Below are 25,647 nucleotides of genomic sequence, written 5' to 3' on the forward strand. Positions count from 1 at the left end.
TGCCTGGCCTGTCCCTGTGGGTCATTTTGTAGCTAGTTGGAGTGGTGGTGGCTATTTCGGGAGCTGAGGAGCCCTTGAGCCAGGTCTCTGTGAGGAGCACTACCTCAGAGTTGGTGGTGGTAATGGTGTCCCAGAGTTCGATGGCATGCGTGGGCAGGGAGAAGACGTTGATTAGTTTGCATTGTAGTGTGGGTTGGTCGTCAGTGGTCTTTGTAGGGACCTGTGATTCTGTGGAGTCACAAGTGAAGTTGCAGTGGAGGCAGTGAAAAGCTCCTTCGGAGTCTTTGGGTGAGCTTGGGGAATGGTGGCAGGTCTGGGGAGCGAGGCCTGTGGTGCACTAGGGTTGTAGGGTGACAGGAGTGGTGGCCGGGTGGTTGCCTGGCATCCAGTAACACAGGGCAAGTCGCTTGGGTAGGGAGTGAATCAGGGATTTTGATCAGGTGGAGTTTCTTGTCCCAGATGAGGCTTTAATGAAGCTTAAATATCCTGCAGGACAGCGAGGTCCGGGGCGACACAAGGTCACTAATGCTGTGCAGCCTTCAATAAGTAGCCGGGGGTGAGCATAGTGGTGGGAGTACTGAGGGGCGAGGCCTGTGACTTGCTATCATCGTAGGTCAAGAGGAATGGTGACCGAGCGGTTGCCTAGCTGGGCAGGTACCTGGGGCGGCAAGGGAATCAGGTGCGCCGATCAGTTGTCTTATCCCAGATGAGACTTCAATGAGACTCAATTGTCACACAGAAGGGCGGGGTCGGGGGAAACACAGGCTCTTTAGGTTCCTGAGTCAAAATATAAACAATTTTAAACCTCTTCTCATCTCTGAGGATTAAAGTACATTTTAAATATGAAAGGTGGCTTTGCCTCATCTCAGGAGAAAACCGAAGACAGACATGACAGACCCGACTCAGGGGTCACAGACCCAACCACTAGGCCAAAAAGGCATTTTTGTGGGGTCTCACACATGAAAGATCTAAAAAAAAAGCTACACCCAGGACCATGCCTGGCTGTGGTTAACATCTACTTGGAAAATCAGGGACATTCTCTCTATAAATACTAGTTGTGGGTGAAAATCAAATTTTTTGTCTAGTGTTTCTTCATGTCAAGTCAAGAAACTAGTTCATGCACAGGATTCCCCAGCGGTAAAATCTGAGGTACTTTCGCCATAGCAGCAAAAATTAGATTTCATGGTCTTATCTTATTTCTTCCTGCTCATTAATCTCATCCATAATTTATAGTTATGGTGTACATTACATGTTTTATGTAACTTTCTCACAAACCTATCTTTTTAAACTGCCAAAAATGTTGGTAACTGATTAGCAATTAAATCATTTTTTTAAAGAGTTTAATAGAACTTTTTTACATCTTAAACATAGAAGCCCGAAGTTGTTTGTAAATACACTATTTATAGCTCTTTATCAAGCAATACTGAGTTTTTTGCAAAAACTATTGTGAGAAGATGGCCTGGTATATGCTGTCACCTAATTAAAGTGGGCACCTTGTACCAGTTCAAACAATCCTTATGGTGATTAGGTCAAAGATAACGTTTATAGAAAGCTATCCTAGTGGTAGCTATGGAGAGCAGCCTTCAGGCTAAGACTTGAAGTAATGTAAAGCACCTTGTTTTGCCAGAATGCAACCATGTCTTATTGGTTAAATGAAAGGAAAACCACACAGTAGTTATAAAAATCTGTATTTATTACATATAACACACTCTTGTATCCTCTACACGAGGATAGAACACAAATCAAATAATACAGTTGCAAAGAATCAAACGAAAGTAGCACAATACACAGTGGGCTCTTGGGGGAGGCCAAACCCTACACTAAATACCGGGTATAAGAACCACGACTCAGGACTATTCCTAGTCTAGAAGGTGTAGAATCACTGGGACCCCAAGGAACCAACCAAGGTGAGTGAGTAAGGACCCCACGGAGGATGGGGGCAGTGTGAGAACATGACCGCGTGCTCCCGTACAATTCAATGGGAAAGTCATGGTTGGAGAATCAGAGATTAAGGAGCCTTCAGAGCAGATTACGAAGACAACCCTTGGAACTTAAGAGTTCGGAGAGCCACCCCACCTGTGGATACCTTTTTTACCAGAGTTAGCTATCCCAGAGGAGCAGGGTGCATAGGCACGAAGTGGCGTCCGAAACCCTAGTCGTTCTCTATGGATGTCAACAAAGAAATTCTGCTGATGGAAGTAAGAAAAGTGTCCGGTGGAATCCAAACATGGATTCTAGATGAAAAGAACCTGAAAGCAGAGGGGACAGAGTCTGGGTCACTTTGGAGTGACCAGGGGCTAGGTAGAAGAATGCCCACCGATGTCGGCTGCTTCAGGGGTGATGGCGGTGATCTTGACTCTTCAGCTGCGAGGACCCGGAGATCTCTAGGACAACCAGGAGCCGGAAGCGAGCTGTCTGACAATAGATGTCGAGTGCTGAGGGGTGGGTGTCCGGCGGGAGCACCAACAAGCCTTGGCAGCGGGAAGCAACGTAGATAGTCAAATTTTGTGTCGATCTGGCCCAGCAAGGACCAAGAGAGTCAACACAGCAAGGGGAGTCAGGGAAGGTGCCTAGAGGGAGTAACCAGGGGAGCCCAATTAAAGCAAAGTTGACCCTCAAGTGGACCCACAGGCAGAAGGCACAGGAGACACGAGGGGACCTCAGGTGGTTTCACTGGATACTAGCTAGCAGTGCACAGAGTGTGAGGATGCCAAGGTCCTTCCCAGAATAGATGCGCTGGGATCAGGGCTACAAATGGCCCAATGCACGGAATTGTTGCACGACAATAAACATGTGCAGCTGCAAATAAATGCGGTGCACAGGGGTACGCGTTATGCGGTCCCCACAAGGGATATCTGCCTCAAACTTAATAGGAGGGCAGCTCGATCTCGGAGACCTTCAGAAACCCACCTCCTGTGTTGCTGGAGCCTTCGGAGTCCACGGAGCTCAGGAGCAGCCAGCCTGTCAGATACGTTATGGTGCCTGCGTTTGCTGGGGAGTGCCTGCTCGAAGTTGGCCTGGTATATGCTGTCACTAATTAAAGTGGGCACCTTGCACCAGTCCAATCAACCCTTATGGCGATTAGGTCAAAGATAACCTTCAAAGAAAGCTATCCTAGTGGTAGCTATGGAGAGCAGCCTTCAGGCTAAGTCTTGAAGAAATGTAAAGCAACTTGTTTTACCAGAACAGAACCTCCTGAGTGATCAAATGAAAGGAGAACCACACAAGTGTTATATAAAATATGGATTTCCTACTGAACACTCTCTACTAATCTCTATACGAGATTAGAGCATAAAGCACACAATACCTAATCAATTGAATAGCAGTAGATAGCACAATACACAGTGGGCTTCAGGGGAGACCGAACCATATACTAAGAAAGTGGTATAACAACACTGTCTTCAGTATACATAGTGCCTAGAGCACATAGAATTGCTGGGACCCCAAGGAAACAACCAAAGAAGTGACACAGGAAGCCCAAGGAGGACAGTTGCAGTGTGCTCGGTACAACTCTATGGGAAAGTCGTAGTTGGAAAATTACAGTTTAAGGACACTTCGGAGAGGACTTCAAGCAAACCCTTTGGAACATAGAATGTACTAAGGCCAGCACCATTGTGAGTACTGAGGTACCCGTGTTACTTATCCCAGAGAAGTCAGTGCCTAGGGGTCAAGTGGTGTCAGAAAAGCTTGTTGTTTTCAATGGAGTGTAGCAAAGAAGTGCTGCTGCCGGCAAGATGAAAAGTGTTCAATAGAATCCAAGCCTGGATACGAGGTAAGAAGAACCTGAAAGCAGAGGGGACAGAGTCTGGGTCACTTCAGGGTGACCAGGGGCACGATAGACGAATGCCCATCGATGTCGGATACTTCAGGTGTGAAGATAGGATGCTTGACTCTGCAGCCACGGGGACCAGGAGACGTCGATGACAACCAAAGTCTGGAGGTGAGCTGTCCCACAAAGGATGTTGAGTGCTGAGGGGTCAGTGTCCGGATTGAACACCAACAAACCTTGGTAGGGGCAACACATGTGGGCAGAGGAAACAGGTTATGGTGTGGACCAGCAAGGTCCAGGAGACTCTCCAAGCTATGGGGAGTCAGGGCATATCTAGAGAAACCAGAGAGGCTCAATGAAAATCAAAGTGATCCTCACCAGGACCCAGAGGCCAACGGACCAGAGATTGTGAGGAGACCTCGAACGAATTCACAAAGCACCAGCCCACAGAGCACTCGTGGAGTGGAAGCCGGAGATCTTCAGTGGAAATGCTGCTCGAGGTCCGGACTACACGTAATCCAAAGCACAGCCTCAGAGATTACCAAACAGCATATGCTGCTGCAAAAGTACAAGGTGCACTGGGGTTCAGGTTGCACGGTCCCTACGTAGGATACTGGTCTCAGGAACCCACATCCTGTGGTGCAGAAATCTTCGGAGTCCTCAGAGGCTCGGGAGATGCAAACCAGTCAGATGCATCTAGGTACCTGCTGCTGCAGGGGAGTAACTCCTTTACTCCAGCGAAGTGTAGACCGTCAAAGTACTTGGTTTCTGTTGCAGAGTTTAGTCCAGGTAAAATCCAACGTCATGTAATCAGGTTTTCCACTTTATACCCAGGGAAGGGGTTGAACTGACTCTGGGGACACTCCTAGGGGAGGGGCGGGACAGAGGGGTGGCTACTCCCATGTCCTTTGTCCAGTTTCACGCCAGAGCAGGAGCAAATGGCCCCTGCAACTGGTTTGAGCTGGACTATGCACAGGGACACAAAATGTGCCCCAAGTGCAGACTTTATGGCACTTTGAGAGTCCCAATACACTGAAGCCTGTCTGAGAGGTGGTCACACCTCCCTGTGACAGGAAACCTATTGTCAGGCCTTCCTCTGCTCGAGCTTGGCTCAGCAGCAGGAGGGTAGACTCGTGTCTGTGGCTGGCAGCATCCATTTTGTGATGCCAAGGTCGAGAAAGCTGGTACGGGGTATACTGGTGTTCCACATAAGTCGCGCTAGGAGGTTGGAATCATACCTCCCCCACCAGTTACTGGAGATATGATTCCAAGGTGTTTGACACCAAACACGACTTGTTTTTAAGCAGCCGTTTTAAAGTTAGCATTTACTGCGAGGTTATAATGCACTTAAGTATATATGATTGGCTGCATCACAGACAACCCCGGAGAATAGGTTCCAAAGGCTGCAGAGGGGTTCTGCTCATGCAGGGGGACCCTCTCACACCAAACCCAGCACCCTGCCTTCAGGATTGATGAGGCCTGCCATAGGGGTGACTGATGGGTTATATGTGCAGTGATTTAGAATAGAGATAGGCAACCTATATCTAAGTAAGGGGTGCCTGCACCTCCTTACACAGGCTGCAGTAGCAGACCTGTAGTGTCATTTTGAATGGCCTCTCAGAGGTTGCACAATACATGCTTCAGCCCTTGGAAGGCCTCTGTGGTACCTCTGCCCTGGGTATATGGTATACCATATACTAGGGACTGTTAAGGGTACCCCAGAATCCAATCTGGAGTGTATCTAAAGTACATGCAATCAATTTGCAGGAGGAAGAAGATCGAGAGGGGTCCTGAATAGCAGGATCCCAGTCAGTCTAAGTCAAAAACAGTGATACAGCAGCATAAAGTGGGGGTAACCATAAGAGGCAGATCCTACTCTCCTACAGGGACTCCTTCACCCCAAGGGAGATTCTTCTGTTGTCTTCGAGGTCCACAGGGTCATGCAGGGAGCCTGTATGAATCACTGTTGGACTTGGCCCTTTTTGGCTAAAGTTCCCTAAACTTTTTGCCTCCCCCTAGACCTTTTTTTCTGACATGGTGTTGCTGACTTAGATGCTTTGGGCACTTTGCAAGTGCTCCCTGTATAAAGAGTTATGGTAATTGGTTGTCCATGATTGGTACTTTTGCCTTACTAGTAAAGTCCCTAGTAAATTGCATAATGTGTGCCAAGGCTGGTGATGAAAATGCTACTAGTGGGCCTGCAGCACTAATTTAGCCACCCACACAAGTAGCCCTAAAGAGAGAACTCAGGCCTGCACTGCAGTGCTGCGCTCAGTTTCTTAAACTGCCTTATTTTCCTGACATGTGCACCCACTTGCCAGGCCTTACCCTTCCCTTTTCATGCACATCAGCCACCCCTATGGTAGGCCCTAGGTAGTCCCCTTGTCAGGTTGCAGTGTATGTGAAAGGTGGGACATGCACTGAGGTGTGTACCATGTCCTGACAGTGAAATACTCACCATGTCGTGTTTCACTGTTGAAAGGCCATCTTGCCCATGGGACAGAATGGGGAGGCTGTGTAATATGTTTCCAGCCTATATTTCCATAGGCTTAAGATGGAGGGGTGACGTTTAGTGTGGCTGAATTCACAATTTAATAACACATCTTTTTGTGAAGGTGGTTTTTGCATTGTGTGTTTAGAAACCACACTTTTAGAAGAGGCTGTTTTTTGTGTTCAAACAATTCTGTGTGTCTTTGCCTGGTTGTGGATTGACTGTCTGGATTTAGAAAAGTGATAGGATCTGGGGAATGTCTTGACCCAGGGGAGGATGTGAGACAGCAACAGGCTGACCTGCATCTGGAGTGTAGGGGGGAAGAGTAGCCCCTGGAGGCGAAGAGGACTGGGCTGCCACCATAAAACAATGGCTCCATCGTCTGCTGAGTGATTGAGGATCCAGACCCCCACTGGCAGGGAGAAACCTAAAACTGGTTTAGACAGGGGTCAGTGCCCCCTGAATACAAAGACTTCAAAAATACATTTTGGGGGTTTAACTATGAGAGCTGAAACCCCTGAACGTAGGACTGATGAAGACTGTAAAGGATTGAAACTACTTTGTGGTCAAGAGGAACCGGAAGAAACAGCTGAAGAGACTGATGGAAAGGGCTTACCCTTGCTGTGTGTTCAGGGGCTGGCCTGCAGTTTGCTGATTTAACCAAGGAGAGGCTAAGGGACTTTGCTGTGTGCTGTGTCCTCCTGCTTGAAAGGACTTTGCTGTGTGCTGTGTCCTGAAGTAACTTGTCACCAAGGGCTGGAGGAGAGCTGGCTCCCTGTTGTACAAACTCAGGAACATAAATGTTTCCAGGTGAGTCTCAGCGACGCTGTGTGCGTATGCTTTGTGCAGCCTGAGACCTTCGTGAGTATTGTCCTGTGATCATCTGCACCTAGAGTCCAAGTGAGTCTCATCGACCCTGTGTGTGTGCTTCGTGCAGCCTGAGACCTTCGTGATGATTGCCCTGTGATCGTGGGCACCTGGAATCCAAGTGAGTCTCAGCAACGCTGTGTGCGTGTGCTTCATGCAGCCTAAGACTTTTGTGAGGATTGTCCTGTGACCATGTACACCCAAAGCTCAAGTGAGTCTCAGCGACACTGTGTGCGTGTGCTTTGTGCAGCCTGAGACCTTCGTGAGGATTGCCCTGTGATCGTGTATACCCGTAGCTTAAGTGAGTCTCAGCAACGATGTATGTGTGTGCCCTGTTGCAGCCTTCATCATCGCCATTGGCCGGGGCCGACATCCCCAGAGGAGCTGTGCCTCCGCCCCGAGCCTGCCTTTGCCAAGGAGGGACCTCGCACCATCCCCATTGGGGGAGCCATGTTCCACTGCCCAAGATCAACTAAGTCACAGCGGAGGTTCAAGTTGCGTGGAGAAGAGAGTAAGATATCACCCCCCAGGTAATGCTCAGCGAGCGTGCATGTGCCGCGCCTGGGGCGGGGTGCAGGCAATGAGTGAAAAGCTCTTGGCCTTTACCACTTTGCGGCGTGAGACTCCACTGATGTCCTTATTGTGGCTCGTACTTGCTGAGGAGTGGCAGTACCGGGGCCAGAGTGTGGAGCCACACTTTGTTTTCCATCATAGACCGTGCTGGGGCATATTTTGGAACTGGATGACCGAGAGACAGAAGTAGCCTAGAGACCGTCCAGAGCACCGCTATCGGTGCCTGAGTACATTATTTTGGCATTACGAACTGCCTGATTGTTGAATTACGCAGTACATTATTTTAGCATTATGAGCTGTCTGATTGATGCATTACACAGTACATTATTTTGGCATTACAAACTGCCTGATTGTTGCATTATTTTTGCATAACGAACTGCCTGATTGTTGCATTATGAATTGTATTTTTTGGGCATTACGAACTGCCAGATTGTTGCATAATGAACTGCATTATTTTTACATTGCAAAGTGCATGATTCTTGCATTACGAACTGCATAGCATTGCATCAGGACTACATTGGATCATTGAGAATTGCTCATTAATACTGCAAGAACCTACAAGGGCTTGCTGGCCTAATAACCAGCCAGGTGAAATATTACGAATACGCATATGGTGGATTTTTATCGTGTGGTCTCATCGTATATTTATTTATATAAACATATACTTGTTTTTTTAGAAAACTCATGTGAAGTCCATTTTTGGTGTCATCTTTGGGTTACTGAGAGAGGGACTGCAAATACTTTACACATTTGCCTTGGAGATAAACCTTGCTGCTTGAGCCAAGCTTCCGAGCAGAGGCTATATGAGAAAGTGTCCTTCCTTTCCCTGACTTAGAAGCAAGCGTCCCTATTTAGACTTAGGTACCTACCTCAGCCAACTAGAGACCCTCAATTCTAACATTGGTGGTAATGGGTGGGGATTTGAACCCTCCCCGTTCTAACAATCACGGACAGTGGCGAGACCGGGCATGGCAAGGGAAGACAAAGTCGAGCCCAAGGGTGGTCCAGCGAAGTACAGCATGTCCAGATGGTCGAAGTGTAGTGGTATCTTCTTGCAGAATCTTATCCACGTAAAATCTAATGTCCTGTAGCCAGGTAACCCATTTTATACACACGAGAGAGGGTTGGACAGATTCTAGGGACCCTCCTATTGGAGGGAGAGGACAGGGGGAGGCTACTCCCGTGTCCTTTGTCCAGTTTGCACCAGAGCAGGAGCAAATTGCTCCCAGAACTGGTTTGAACTGGACTATGTACAGGGACACCAAATGTGCCCCTGAGCCAGACTTTCTGGCACTGTGACAGTGCACCCACTTAGTCCCAATACACAAAATCCCATCTGGGAGGTGATCACACCTCCCTGTGACAGGATGCCTATTGTGCTGCCTTTCCCTGCTTGAGCTTGGCTCAGCAGCAGAAGGGCAGACTTGTGTCTGTGGCTGGCAGCATCCATTTTGTGCTGTAAGGCTTGAGAAAGTTGGTACCGGTAGACTTCGGTACCCCCAGAACCTCGGTTCTGAGGGGAGCAATCATACCTCGCACACCATTTACTGGTGTGGAGGTATGATTCCAAGGTGTTTGGCACCAAACACAACATACTTCGTTGCAGGCGTTTTCGAGATAGCATTTACCACAAGGTTATAATGCACATCTCTCTATCTACATGTCTGGTAGTATCACGTACAGCCCGGGAAAATGGTCTATGAAGACTGCAGATGGGCCCTGATCATGCAGGAGCACCCTCTCACATAAAACCCAGCACCCTGCCTTCAGGATTGATAAGGCCTGCTATAGAGGTGACATAAGGTTTTAAGTGTAGTGATATATATATATATAAATAGAGTGAACCAGCTTACACAGGCTGCAGTAGCAGACCTGTGTTTCTATTTTGCATGGCCTCTCAGGGGTGGCATAATACATGCTTCAGCCCATGAGAGTCATCTGGGGTACCTATTCCTTGGGTACATATGTACCATATACTAGGGACTGATGAGGATACCCCATTATCCAATCTGGAGTTGCACCAAAGTACATACATATCAATTTACTGCTGCACTCACTGGAGTGGGAAAAGTCATTTCTACATACCTGTTATCCAACACTTTCCCTACTGTTGCACTCACTGGAGTGGGAATAGTAAATTTAACCCCAATATCCAACACTTTCCCTATTGTTACACTTGTAGGAGTGGGAATAGTAATTTTTACCCTCCCGCTATCCAACACTTTCCCTACTGTTACGCTCACTGGAGTGGGAATAGGAAATTTTTCTCCTCTGCTATCCAACACTTTCCCTACTGTTGCATATGCTGTAGTGGGAATAGTAAATTATTCCCCTCCACTATCCAATATCTTTCCTGTTGCACTTTCTGTAGTTGGAATAATAATTTATCCCATGCAATATCCAACATTTCCCTACTTTTATAGTTAATGTAGTGTAAAATATTTATTTTAATAAATTTAAATTTAAATATTTGAATTTATTATTTATATATATATTTTTATATATATTACATGTTTATATGTATATATATATATGTGTATATATATATATACATATATATATATATATATATATATATGTGTATATATATATATATATATATATATATATATATATATATACATATATATATATATATATACATATATATATATATATATATATATATATATATATATATATATATATATATATATATATATATATATATATATATATATATATATATATATATATATATATATATATGTATATATATATATAACCAGTACACCTCCTCCTCATCGAAAAGGCACAGCACACTCCGGAGTTCAAGGGCAAGGGTTTTATTAAAAATATATGTGCGTGGTGCTAGCAGTCCCCTTGAAACGCTAAGGCAGACGCGTTTCAAGCCTTTCAAATGGCTCTCATCAGTGCCTGTTCCTGGGTCTCTACTCTCTCTGTGCTGGTTAAAACGAGGTGCAGGTGAGTGGTAACTTGCTCCTTAATGCTGTCATCATGCCCCTCCTCCAATGGGCGGTATCTTGACCACTCGAGCTTTCAGCCTGCAAAGCAATACTCTGTACCTCGCTTGCTAATGTTCGTATTATCTTTATTAATATGATACTTGTTGCGCTTGCAAAGGTATTGAGGTCATGCCAGTAGATATACAAAACTTCTGGGTTGGTTGCTGTACCTTCGTATAAAATTTGTATGGAAACGCGATGACATTCCAGGGTTTAAATTACTATGAGCACATATCTTGTTTGTTTGTGGTGCCTCAGGCGATGTCAGTCTAATTAATATTTGGCACTCGAGCAATGTTGCAGTTCTTTAGTTATATATAACTCCTTATTGATGAAACGCCTCGAGACAAGTGCATACCGAAGCAAAGCCGGGCGCCGTGATACATCGGGGTTCTGGATGTCCTACGTCGTCAAACCGACGCCTGGCATGACCTCAATACCTCTGCAAGCGCAACAAGTATCATATTAATAAAGATAATATGAACATTAGCAAGTGAGGTACAGAGTACGGTCCCATCCAGGTGATTGACCTTCAAGAGACTTATACAAATAAGTGTACACCCTCTTCGTATTGTTATGTTTTTGTCCTAATGCAAATGACGGACTCCTGAAGAAGGCAATGGCCGAAACGCGCGTAGAGTCTCCATCCACCGCTTTGCTTACTCCACTAGCCCGATTTATCACCATAGTCATTGGTGCTGTTTTTTGTCCTTCCCCTCTTTTTTTTGTGTTCTTGAATATGTATAGATAACTTTCTGAAATCACAAAATGTATGTCATTGACTTTTTAATGATTTATATGTATTTTTTACAAATGAAATTCTAAACAAAAATGAAGAAAATATTTAAATAAATTGAATGTAAAAAGCATGGTTTGTTTCTATTAATTCTGTCTACATGTCACTTTAATTATCCAATTAGTTTATTTGTTTCCTTGGGTTTTTGGCTTAATTATTAAGCTCACTACTATTTGTTCTTCTAAAAAATAGTTCAATTTACTCCCTTCTAGTAGTGAATGCATTAGAAGTAGGGGTCCCCTTCTTTTCTAAATTACGGTACACTCTATATACATACTTGCAGCCCGTCCCGACGTTGTCCGGGTATGAATTGCTGCCCGCCAGTAGTATATTGTTTTGAAGGATTTCGTTTTGATAGCATTTCTTATCTGTGACAGGCCTTTGAAACGCTCCGATTCACAGTGCACTGCTGATGCACTTAAGAGTGCGCGTTCAGTAGTGTGTAAACTCGAGGTTCCCTACTTTATTTTTCCTTGCAATATTATATAGCGTGAACTCGACAACATGGCATGAGCAAAATTTACATTACAGGAGAACCCATTCATTTGTGGTAGGCACGAGGAGACAAAGCGATTTGCCTGGAATCACAGTATGTTGACCTCATGCAGGGATTCGAACGTAGCTCCCCAGCTCTAAAGTTCGCAATTCTAGAACTTGTAGCGGGAGGTGTGTCTAAAAGTGTATGTTGGTGCTGGCCATCAATGAGAGACCTGTGGATTTTTCAAATGGGTGGTGAAAAAATATGAGTATGTTGCTGGAGATGTGGGCCGCCATGCCACCAATGTACTTACCGGGGAAGGGTAAACAACCATTATTCCGCAACTTTCTCTCCGCATACCATCACTCCGCATACTTTCATTACGAAAGTACCATAACTCCGCAATGCCATTATAACGCATGGCATTACATTTTATATGCTTTTACCACGCATACATGTACAACAAAATTCGTTGTAAATGCATGAATGGTAAAAGCATGTTTTTTTTTGTTTGGATAAGGTAAGTATGGGTATAGGGGTATATGTTTTGTGGTACTGAGGTATATGTTTTGGGGTGTTTGGGTATTTTAAGGGTTCAGATATAGTTTTGGGTTATGGGGTACATGGGTAGTTTTAGGGTTTAGGGATAGGTATGGGTTTTGGGGTACAGGGGTATTTTTAGGGTTCAGGGCTAGGTTTGGGTTTTGGAGTATAAGGGTATTTTTCGGGTTCAGGGGTAGGTTTGGGTTTTAGGGTACAGGGGTATTTTAAGGGTTCAGGGCTAGGTTTGGGTTTTGGGGTACAGGGGTATTTTTAGGGTTCAGGGATAGGTTTGGGCTTTGGGGTACAGGGATATTTTTAGGGTTCAGGGGTAGTTTTGGGTTTTGAGGTATAGGGGTATTTTAAGGGTTCAGGGCTAGGTTTGGGTTTTGGGGTACAGGAGTATTTTAGGGTTCAGGGCTAGGTTTGGGTTTTGGGGTACAGGGGTATTGTTAGGGTTCAGGGGTAGGTTTGGGTTTTGAAGTACAGGGGTATTTATAGGGTTCAGGGCTAGGTTTGGGTTTTGGGGTACAGGGGTGTTTTTAGGGTTTAGGGATAGGTTTGGGTTTTGGGGTACAGGGTATATTTATAGGGTTAAGATGGGATAGTGTTTAAGGGTGTTGGGGTATTTTAAGGAGTAAGGGTGGGTTATGATTATGGGGTGCAAGGGTATTTAAAGGGAACAGGGTGGGATTAGTTTTTAGGGTGTAAAGGGTAATAAAATACAATAATAAATAAAAATAATATAAATAATGCAATTTAAAAGAATAAATGTTTTAATTAAATTAAAAAAATGTGTATATATATATATATATATATATATATATATATATATATATATATATACATACACATATATACAAACATATATTTGATGTTTTAATAATGTACTTTTACAATGTATATGACTTTACCACACATGCATTTGCGTTATGATGGCATGCGTGATAAAGTCATATGCGTTGTAAAAGTTTTAGAAATGATGTCTTTGCGGAGTAATAGTCCTGCGTTATAAAAATTGCGGAGTGATGGTATGCGGGATGTTGGTTTGCGGAATATCATCACATATTCCCGGGGAGGGATAGTCCCTTTCTTGCTATGTCCGTGGAGGCGGGCCTTGTGTCCGGATGTGCGTGGCACGAGGCCTGTGCGCAACAGAAGTGGAAAATCTCCAGTGTGCGCTTCAGACGTCACTGGTAGTTAAGGCGAAATTACATTTCCTGCACAATGGCCCCTGTTTGCGCTCCTTCCGGCCCTTGGGAATAGCGCCATGCCTGACCTCCATACATTAAAGCAGGTGCACGTCACTGGGAGAGCGGGGTAAGCACACCCGGAGCTGGAATATACAGAACGTGGGAAGAAAAAACAATGAAATATTGGGCACAACGCTCGCTTTTTTTTCCCGTAATCCCGCATCCCGCACAAGACCACGCCCCAAGCACACGCCCACAGCACTAAGCATGGGCGAATTTTGCGAATCTCGCGTTTGCGAATTTTGCGGATTTGCGAACTCGCAATCCGCAAAATCCGCGAATTCTCGCGAATTTGCGGATTTTTTTTTGTGTTCGCGCAGGTTTCTGCCAGTTCGCGAGGGTTTTGTACAATTTCGCAAACGCGAACTTACCTGTCGGGTCGCAAGTTTTGCGAACTTGTTGTTTCTACGTATCCAGCCTGTTTGGGACACTCTTCTTCATCACTGCCACTCTCTGTCACCACTGCCACTCTCTGACTACTCATGCCACCCTCTGGCCCACCCATGCCACCCTCTGTTTCATCACAGCACCCTCTGGTGTACATTATTGTGGCAAAGCAAAGCACACCTTCCCTGCCTCAAGTGACCTGAATTAATTTGGGGCTGATTAATGTGTCACAGAATATTTTTTTAGCTGGCACCTGCTTCCTTAGTGCTTCCTGATTAGTGATCTTTTGCACTGCTAAGTGCTTTCATTGTTGCAAAATTAGTTACAACACCTGCCCTGCCCCAACTGACAATAATGAATTAGGGGCTGATTAATGTGTGACTGGATTTGAACTTCCAGCCTGGCTCCTGCTTGTCTGCCTTAGCTGTAATTCAGGACCTTTGTGTAACTATTCTGAGGGTCAGAGCAGGGTCACATAATAGTTGCAAGTAGGCAACTGAACTCTGGAGGGGCCCCTCAGGAAAGCACTACAGGAAATGGCTACTAATGATGAGCTTGAACTTTTGAACCTGGTAAGTAGTTTCAGTTTTGCTAAGATCGTATTTCTGCAATTTAGCGCTTATTCGCGGGGCGCGAAGTTGAACTGGGAAGCCGCGAACTCACGCGAACAGTGCGAGCAAGCCATAAAATCCGCTGCTCGCGGATTTGCGGATTTTGCGGGAAATTCGCGAATCTCGCGGATTGCGAATTTACCAAAAATCCGCAAAATCCGCGAGCGGAATGGATTTTCCGCCCATACTTACACAGCACACAATATATGAGACATGGCATGAAGGGCGGAACGTACCACACGCCCCCAGCGTTCATCACGCCCCCAGCACACGCCCACAGCACAACGCAGACACACCCACAAGGGACTACTTTGCTGGCACGGTTCTTTTACCTTTTAAATGTATATGGTGGGCATCTGCATAGCCAATGTCATTCTGCTGCAACTGCCCTTTCCAACGCTGTATTGGGTGTTGTGATTGGTGCTGTGGTTCCTGAGATTACCCGCCTCAAAGGTTTGGGCTCTCTCTTTATTATATTAGTATAGATGTATTTGAAACTTTTCCTATGTTTCAAACATTTTATAATTAAATACAATCATTATTTATTAATAATATTATGTTAATATATATATAAAAATAAATAAATATGTTTGTTTATTTTTTTATATTTCATTTATCATTCATGTTTTTAAGATTTTTAAATAATTCTAACTATGTTTTTTTTTAATTATATGTATTATTTAATTATTTTATATCATTCTTAAGGCATTTAGAAAAAACAATATTTAAAACGACAAAAATGGTTTTGATATTTTTATATTTACCAATGTAGAGATAAGCTGTCGATATTCTGTCCATCGATATTGTAGACTCGATATTCCTGTAGCTCGATATTCTGTCCGTCGATATTCTGTCAGTGATCCGCAGTCAGCACGGCACAGGTTAATCTGTTTGTCAGTGTAAATGCGTGTTGTTATCCTGCACGTGCACAACGCAAAACAGCTTGGGGCAAATTTACAAGCCCCTTGCGCCACTTTTACGACACTTTTAACATGGGAAAAGTGATGCAAAAGTGGCGCAAGGGCCTTGTAAATCTGCCCTCTTGTTTTTAAAGCGCACACATGCACTACTTCACTTTAATTTCCTCAGCAAACTGCCATGATCCCGGCTCCTTTAATCAGCGTGGTAGAAGTGAGCAAGTCACAGATTAATTGATTTGTCAGTGGAAATACTTGTTGTTATCCTTCAAGCGCACCACCTAAAACAGCTTGGTTTGAAAGCTCTTTGTCAGGGGGCAGGGGTTTGGTTTGTCAGTGGAAATTCTTGTTGTTAACCTGCAAGCTCTTCACCCAAAACAGCTGGGGGCATATTTACAAACCTCTTGCTCCACTTTTAGCGTCACTTTTCCCATGTTAAAAATGATGCAAAAGTGGCACAAGGGGCTTGTAAATCTGCCCCCTTGTTTTTAAAGCTCTTTGGCAGTGGAGTGCCGTTAAAGCGCAGATGGTGACCAAGATTAGGGAAATGTTGATACTGACAAATGGTTGACAGCAAGGGGCTAATGATGGGCAGGCAGCAACAGGGTTAGAGCCCTGTGGAGGATTCTGGGAACTCGCTTTGACCTTATGGTATGTATACAGTACTACATGGTACAGAGACCTTTTGGGCCTTATTTATGAAGGCCTTGCGTCAGTTTTGCCCCATCCGTGCGTCACTTTTTGTGACGCACCGCCGGTGTAAAAAATGCGCCCTGTTGCGCCATATTTAAAAAGTGACGCATCTAGGTAGATGCGTCACTTTTTAAACCCCTGCACCACATTATACTTGCGTCAGGTATAATGTATGCAGGGGGGGGCGTTCCCCCGCTAAAAGCCTGGTAATAGTGATGCAGTGAAATCTATGAGATTTCACTGCGTCACTTTTAGGACCCTGTTGCGTCAAAATCTTGCGCCTGCCTCACAGCAGGCGTAAGACTGACGCAAGCCTTTTCACATGGGGCTTTCCCCATGTGAAAGGACGCATTGCTGGAGTTGCGTCACTTTTGTGACACACTCCAGCAATGCGTCACTTTTGCGCTTACAGATACGTCAGAAATACTGACGTATCTGTAACTCCTTGCGACATGATGCGTCATACATTAAATATGACGCATCAGGAATGTCGCAAGGAGTGCGCAGTGAAAAGTGACGCATCGCTGTTTTCACGCAGCGATGCATCACTTTTCATAAATGAGGCCCTTTGTGTCAAAGAATAATCTGATATAGGGTTGTTTCGAAATTTAGGCACGCAAGTACTTACGCATGTTCTAGCACCTAAAGAGGGATATCGTTTGGTAATCGTGGTGGTGCAACAATAGCATTGCGTGTTGCATGTTTCTTGGCGCATCCCTGCTGATTTGCAGGGATGTGCCAGGAAACGTAAATCTGCCCCCAAGTTCATACTTAAGTGAACTGCAGTTTAAAGGCCTACCCTGCAGAGATGCCTGAGTGGGTTAAAGCGCTTGCTGTACAGATATTGGTCTATAACCCCCAGGATGCAGGTTTTAACCCATGCAATGCAGTCTCCGTATTTGACAAGTCCGAAGCGGATAAAATGTATAACATTCAGAAAAATAATACCATTGCTTGCTGTACAGTACTCCGAAGTGGCAACAATGTGGTGACCGTGACAGCAAACATTATGAAAACAAGAAGGTACAAAAACAGTTTTAGACCTTTTTTAAACGTTACGTCGATGTTAATTGGGGGCAGGGTTCACGTTCACTACCACTTCTGCCCATGTTTCTTCTGCTTGCTTACATATACACTTTTGATTGTCGGTGCATTTTTCTTCTCTTTTTTTCAGCTCTACTTCGTTCTTATGCCTATTTTCCAATTTTCAGTTTTTTTTAATTCCTTTACTTTTCCCCTCTTAAACCTTCGGGCTTCTATAATTTCTGTGTTTCTAAATCTCGCCAAACAGAGATCTCTTAGCTGTGTGTAGGGGCAAAGGGTCTTTTGGACATACCAATAGGTTATAGTGAACTGAGAACCCACCCATTGCTTACTGTTAATTGGCTTCTTTGCCACTCTCATTTGCTTGCTTCTTCTATGACTTAGGTATTGGTATTGAAAATGACAATGCCTTTTATTTATCTGTTCTAAAAACAACACATAAATAAAAGGCATTGTCATTTCAATGTCAATAGCTTAAACTCTAATAAATGCGAGACCTATTGCTTTGCAAATGCTTGTTGTTCAAGGTGTTGAGGTCAAGGTTTTCCAACGAGTAGCTCATCAGCTACTTGTAGCACCCCAGCTACCCGTGAGTAGCTCCCCTATGTGCAGCCCAACATAGTAAATTAAAATGGTTGTTTGTCTTAAACAGGTGTTTTTCCAAATTTGGAAACTATGGGGCTCATTACGATGGAGGGCGGATTTGATCTGCACGCCACCGTAGCAGTGATTGGGTCCTACAGCCATGCGTGCGGCAGTCCGCCCATTTAATTATGATGGGACCGCCACCGTTGCGGTCGGATTCTGCACCTTTAACATTGTGGAGGTGGTTGGTGACAGCAGCACCGCCACGATGTTGAAAAGAGCATGTTGTGCATTTCACTGCACTAAGCTGCAGGCACTACACTGTGCCTGCCACTTGGTGAAGTAAAATGTAGGTGGGTAAAATGGGTACCAAAGAACAAAAGGGTGGAGAAGGGCCCGAAGGGAAGGAACATATTTATAGACCTATGGATATCTTGTCCCCCAACTATACAATTCAATACACGAAAGATACCATAGGTCTCTATTTGATCCTATCACAGTGCAGAGCCTGTACAGTGTTCTACAGAGATAGCTGAGAAATGAAAAGTCACTGAAGTTCAGGAGAGACACACAGAATAGTGAGTATTAAGATACAGTTCAGAGTAGGAACCCTTAAAAAGTACCCATCAGCCCACTCAATAGTGGAACTTTGTCATCTGGGATTTCATGTTTGAAAAATGGTGTCCAAACAGCCCTTCCTCAAGGAGTACTTGAGGCTAGCTACGGAACCACTGGTTGAACCCTCAACCAGATGAGATGACAGAGTTTAAGGCTGATAGGGCTTAGTTGCAGTGCTAGAAAAAAGTGTTAAAGAATATATGAAACAGAAAGGAAATTGATCCAAGTGATTAAAAATACCTATCTTGATGTCAATAAGGAAACTTTATTAGGTCTGCCCATCAAGATGGTATAGTTAAAAGCAGAGTGATAATAGCAAAAAAAGAATAACTTGCTATTTACCATAGATGTAATGTGGTCAACATGTTTCAGCCTCTGTAGGCTTTCGTCAGGACCTATGAATCACTACTGCAACACTTACTTTTTGTGCTGTGAGGGACAAACTACAGTCATTTCCAAAAGTGGTGTATCCTCTCCTGTAGAAAATATAAGAGATAACACAAAGAAAACCATACAACAACGAGTTATGGTGGTTATAATTATTGTTATTCATATGCATATATGTATGCCATGTGTTTCTTATTTGTGACTTACCCCAATTTTTGGGATGAGAAACCTCACCTCACCTGGCGACGGCTCAGGGTAAAGGAGGCCACGCACTAAAAAGTTTCAAAATAATGTGTTTTAGTTCATCTTTAAAATAGGATAAATCCAAATTAGTTTTCCAGATAAGATACATGTAGGCAGGGGAGCTCCAAGAAGAATGGCATTTCTTTAAGATTTCGATGATGTCAAGCGTTCACCCTTTGTTAATTTAAGATGTCAAAGGTCAATTCCTCTTCAAGAGAAGGAAGAAAAGCCGACCATTATATCCTCAAGTCAATAGGCAATGGGACCTGTTAGTTAAAGCGCTATCATAACTAGTAATGATGCGCCTATTGTATCCCTTGTCCTGCTATTCAATTCTAGATAATTTAATCAAGATCTGTATTCTTACCGCAGCCTCGAGCGCACCTACCTCTCCGTCGTTGCCTCGTGCTATACTAAGCCGAGGGGGAGGTGGTGACCCGGTATAATACGGAAGAATAAAAAGTATGCGTGCGGACCTTTGTGAAAGTCGGCTCTCGCGCCTCGCTGATTGGCTCTTCATATGAGTTCAGCGCGGGCCAATCATCCTTCAGGATAGAAAGGGCGCTGTATGTTAATTCAGAGCCAAGCGCTCCTTCCTCTTTAACTCCTTGGCTGCTAAGGGTTTTCCCCCCCTGTGCTGGAAAATGCTTTAGTACATGATTCATGACGAGCTCAGCTCATCATCAGCACAGCTCCACTGTGCCTCATGACGAGCTGAGCTCTTCATGAGCAGGGAAGGGGTTAAACCGGATAGAAAGACGCATCTCGTGTTAGCGGACCGCTCTGTAAACAGAGAGCGGTCAGCCCCTGATTGGTCTGACAGCTCAACCCGGAAGGCCGTGAAACTGCCAATGAATGCCTGTCAGCCTGATGAATGTTTTCTACAAAGAGCGGTGCCTGTATAAGAACGGCACCGATTCTTTGGCCATTGTATGTCTTAGTTGTAATTGTATTTCGAAATACGTCAATTCACATGAGAATCGGATATAATAAGTGCCCTGTCACATGTTGGTCGGCAGCATCTGCGCTGTATACTTGGACCTGTTGTTGGTAATGGCCTAGTGTTGAAAGGGTTAAAACCCACTTATATTTCCAGTGTATTGTGATCATTCGTGTGTACTAACACAGTAGCCATGCTCAACTCTTTTTAGTCAGTTGAACCATTCTTGCATATAATTAGATATTTTTTAAATATTTTTTTAAAAAAGAAGGTGAAAAAAGTTCTTATCAATATCGTTTCTGGGCGCAATCCTGATTAGTGATAGAGAACTCGATATGTCTGTTTTCTAGTCGACGAGTTGCCAGCTATATATGAAATGGTTCTATGAACATATGAGCTTTCTTGGGCTTGCTTGTCTGATTAAAAATACAGCCATGTGACTAATCATGTAACCTTAAAGCAACACTCGATTACAGTATAGTGTTTCCTCTTTCCTTTTGGAACAAAAACAATAAAAATAAAAATTGCACAACGACGGAGAGGTAGGTGTGCTCGAGGCTGCGGTAAGAATACAGATCTTGATTAAATTATCTAGAATTAAATAGCAGGACAAGGGATACAATAGGCGCATCATTACTAGTTATGATAGCGCTTTAACTAACAGGTCCCATTGCCTATTGACTTGAGGATATAATGGTCGGCTTTTCTTCCTTCTCTTGAAGAGGAATTGACCTTTGACATCTTAAATTAACAAAGGGTGAACGCTTGACATCATCGAAATCTTAAAGAAATGCCATTCTTCTTGGAGCTCCCCTGCCTACATGTATCTTATCTGGAAAACTAATTTGGATTTATCCTATTTTAAAGATGAACTAAAACACATTAGTTCGAAACTTTTTAGTGCGTGTCCTCCTTTACCCTGAGCCGTCGCCAGGTGAGGTGAGGTTTCTCATCCCAAAAATTGGGGTAAGTCACAAATAAGAAACACATGGCATACATATATGCATATGAATAACAATAATTATAACCACCATAACTCGTTGTTCTATGGTTTTCTTTGTGTTATCTCTTATATTTTCTACAGGAGAGGATACACCACTTTTGGAAATGACTGTAGTTTGTCCCTCACAGCACAAAAAGTAAGTGTTGCAGTAGTGAGTCATAGGTCCTGACGAAAGCCTACAGAGGCTGAAACATGTTGACCACATTACATCTATGGTAAATAGCAAGTTATTCTTTTTTCGCTATTATCACTCTGCTTTTAACTATACCATCTTGATGGGCAGACCTAATAAATGCTCCTTATTGACATCAAGATAGGTATTTTTAATCACTTGGATCAATTTCCTTTCTGTTTCATATATTCTTTAACACTTTTTTCTAGCACTGCAACTAAGCCCTATCAGCCTTAAACTCTGTCATCTCATCTGGTTGAGGGTTCAACCAGTGGTTCCGTAGCTAGCCTCAAGTACTCCTTGAGGAAGGGCTGTTTGGACACCATTTTTCAAACATGAAATCCCAGATGACGAAGTTCCACTATTGAGTGGGCTGATGGGTACTTTTTAAGGGTTCCTACTCTGAACTGTATCTTAATACTCACTATTCTGTGTGTCTCTCCTGAACTTAAGTGACTTTTCATTTCTCAGCTATCTCTGTAGAACACTGTACAGGCTCTGCACTGTGATAGGATCAAATAGAGACCTATGGTATCTTTCGGGTAAAATGGGTACCCTGGCAGTGCACCCACACCTCCCCCAACACAAGGGGGGCCCGCAACGAACCCAGGAAAATATTCTCTGCCAGTCTTTCAATGGCGGTACAACCACCACGGAAAGGCTGGTTTCCGCCGGCATCATAATTGTGTCAGCGGAGGGTGCTAGGCTCCGCCGCCATTGTGAGCATGTTGACCGTTCCGCCGGGCAATCATGCCAATTGCTACCGGCAGAAAAGCATGGGGTTAATTTCATTACAATAGCAGGCGGATCGCCACCGCCAGGCCGGCGGTGATAGCCCACCATCGTAATGAGCCCCATAATTTTCCAAAATGTGTATTTTCAGATCTGATAAGCTGATGTTTGGTAAATTAATGCTGCATTGGGGAGTTTTCTGATAAACATTCTTTCCTCGGTGCCAGCCAGATTTCTGTATATGACTGCTATGACATGTAAAGAGATTTCAAATTAAAATTGAAAAAGCCTTTTATTTGTTTACATTACTGCTGGTGACCTTGCCTAATGCTCTGAGGTGGTCCTGCACACAATAATGAAAAAAATCAAAAGTGGTCACTGTTATAGCAGTGATAATTTGTGTTAGTAGCTTGTGATGATTTTCATTGAACATAAATACATTTTATTACAAAAAAGTTTGGAGATCTCTGCTCTAGATAGCTTCACTTCAAGGATGATAGCCTTTAACCCAAATTTGCATGATTATCACATGTTGTGGCTGCTATCAAAATGTTTACAGTCGCCTGGAGTCACTGGCAATATGTCTATTTACTGGTCATGATTCTTTGGTGTCCAAGTGCATCTTATTTTCCTTCACAGGTATTCTTGGATTTTCTGGGATGATTGCCGGAACAGTTCAACTTATTGGGTTCGTAGAAAACTATAGTTATTATTTCTCCTGGACATACGCCATAGGATGGTTCGCAGTCATCTGTGCTTTTGCTTCTGGTAAGTGAGGCATATTTCAAATGATACCTCTATGTAATAAACTGAATTAACTTTTTGCAATAGTTTTTACAAAGCTTAGCAAGGGTGAAATGAATGCAGCTATCTACATTGAACCAGTATATGAATTTTTATTTCTCTCTCAGACTCTCTTCGGCTGACCCTAAATATCATTATACATCACTTTACTGCTCTTACTGCAGTAAAGTATAGTTTTATCAGCTCACTACCATATGGACTTCAGACCATTGTCTCTTCAGTTTCCTGCCTCACTGACCCATGCCATCACCTTCCTTTTCTCATTACCACAAGAAGATTGGGAACTAAAATGTGCCGTGGGGAATGTCTTAACAACAGCTGCATTCTACAACTGGATCAGTGGTCAGAGAGAATCACCTGCATTGATGACGCTATTTAGTTTTTTTAATACAAAAGATTCCTGCCAATGAACACCCCTCAAGGATGTTTACAGCTGAAGCCCACTGATTACACTGATCTGAAACCCCTACCATTTGTGCCTTCAGAATTTCAAGCTAGAATGTTGGGGCCCGATTCACAGAACTAACTTAAGACACAATCCTAAACTTACTACCATTTTGGTATGCACAGAAGGCACTTACTAATTTTGGTATTCCCAGAAGGCACTTACACATTTTGGTATTCACAGTAGTTAGGAGTCCTAACTTTAGGACTCCTAAATGCCTTCTGTGAATACCGAAAGTCTTAAAGTTAGGATTTTTCTCAATTTAGGAGTAGTATAGTTAGGACTCCTAACTTTAGGACTCCTATTCTGTGAATACCAAAATGGTAGTAAGTTTAGGATTTTGTCTTAAGTTAGTTCTGTAAATCGGGCCCTTAGAGACTAGTCACCAAAGAACTTTGGAATTCATGAAGTGTTACTCCTACAGTACATGCACCAAAACATATAAAAAAGGAAATATTCAGGTAACATTCTTATATAATTAGTGCACATAGAAATGACTGTGCTCTCTTTACATTTGCACTACTAGGGAATTGGACGTTACAGGACCAATTCGGAGAGGCATGTGGGAACATTTAAAAGAGTACTGCTCTGGTACTACTTCTCATACTCATAAATGCGTTTGTGAATCAGACACAGGGTGTATGGGATGTGCAGTTGCATGTCTTCTAGTTTGTGGGTGCTGCCATTACACTACTACCATGAACATGTTTGCAAATTCTTCAATGTCTTTGAAAGGCTGACCTCAGCACTAGATGGTGCTTAAAACGTTCACCAAGAGTTTTTTAAAGTCATTTTACCATATAAACCCATGTTGTGCATCTATTTTACACAAAAAGTAGGATAAGGCTAATGGATTGTAAAACAGATTTCCTCCCTCACTCGTTTCAGGCATTCGAAAAATGTATTTGTGAACTCCACATACTTTACAGAGCACATAGATTGGACACACGTGTATCTGCCATGGGTGGCCCTGAGAGTGCGAGAAACAAATCTCCAAAACATACCTATATGTTAAGAAAAATTACATAACAAAATATGGTTAAGAGTCCTCACTGTACATGAAAGTGGGTTATTAGTTGAGAAGGATGTGACCCATTCAGATGTAAAACACAAGTAAACCAGGTTCCTCTCGGAACCATGCCCCATTGAAGTAGCACTTAGCTGTCTCAGGATACGTAGAGCAGTCCAAAGCCTACCCAGGGGTGATGGTGTGGGCTAGTACCCAGTCCTAAGACATGCAACAAACAATACCCAAAATCTTTGTGCATTCAGTGCTTTTTCCTATTAAAAGGAAATGTACTTTATTATGCACACACTACTCGGTATTACTTATTCATTTATGCATATATACATGATAGCAGGAGGAGATACATATAGTGACAATCAGTTTACACCCCTAGCGAGCCCTGAAACCTATAACGGCAGGACACCCCTCAGATACACTAAACACAATAAGAGCGGGTTAGCTACTAAAAAGAAGGCCTACTGGCTTTGTTAGAATGTCATTGCATTTAATGAAAGCAGGAATATGTCATATTGGATCAATGGCACACCCTTAAACAGACATGGTTTGTACCATCTTACATTGCATCAGGGCATGAAATGACTCACTATTAACCTTGTGATGATCAATAAAGCATTTCAAAATATTTTAATGGCCTTTATTAAATCAGAAAATAACTGACTGTGTACTCTGTGATTGTCAATAAAGCTTTCAAAGCATTTAAATGACCTTCATAAAGAGGGGAAGAGGGGTCGATTTGGATGTCGGTTGGAAAGCTTCTGACCACAGTTCGGAGGTTTTCCAACCAACATCCGCGGTCTGAATTACGACCACCGTATTAAAAATACTGCGGTTAGAATTTAAACCGGCCAGTGATTCTGGCTGGATTCCGATGGGGTCAGGGAGCCTGTTTGCCAGTTGGAGACCAGCCTGTAATTCCTATGGACTGCGTTTCTGCCATAGGGATTACAATGTCGATTTCCAACAAGCTTTCCATGTTGGGCTTTCCGACATGGAAAGCCTGTTGGAAAGCGACATTGGGGGCTCCTTGCAGAGCACACTTCACCCTTCGGCCTCTGGTTGGAGGCCGAGGAGGCACCTATGGTGTCCCCCTGTTAATCCCTGCACTGTGTGGCAGGCACCTCTAATTTGCCTGTGGGAGCTTGTGCTACACCAGTTTTACCGCCGTAGCACAGGCTCCCAAAGACAAAATTGAGTATGTGACTGCACTATGTGTGGTCGCATTGTAATTGTGGTGTCGAAACTGCCATCATAATGAGGGCCTTAATAA

The 25,647-nt window shown here is 43.7% G+C and overlaps 1 protein-coding gene across 2 annotated transcripts in view; it reads left to right on the forward strand.

The window, feature by feature from the left end:
* Positions 1-25,647, forward strand: part of LOC147701163 (uncharacterized) — a 92,127-nt gene that overhangs the window by 42,930 nt on the left and 23,550 nt on the right. For both annotated transcript variants that reach the window (XM_086929923.1, XM_086929924.1), the window contains one exon: positions 22,744-22,872. In XM_086929923.1, the coding sequence (XP_086786049.1) occupies positions 22,744-22,872 (129 nt within the window). The remainder of the gene's footprint in view (positions 1-22,743; positions 22,873-25,647) is intronic.

Source organism: Lissotriton vulgaris, chromosome 7, assembly GCF_964263255.1.
Source record: "Lissotriton vulgaris chromosome 7, aLisVul1.2, whole genome shotgun sequence".
Taxonomy (NCBI): domain Eukaryota; kingdom Metazoa; phylum Chordata; class Amphibia; order Caudata; family Salamandridae; genus Lissotriton; species Lissotriton vulgaris.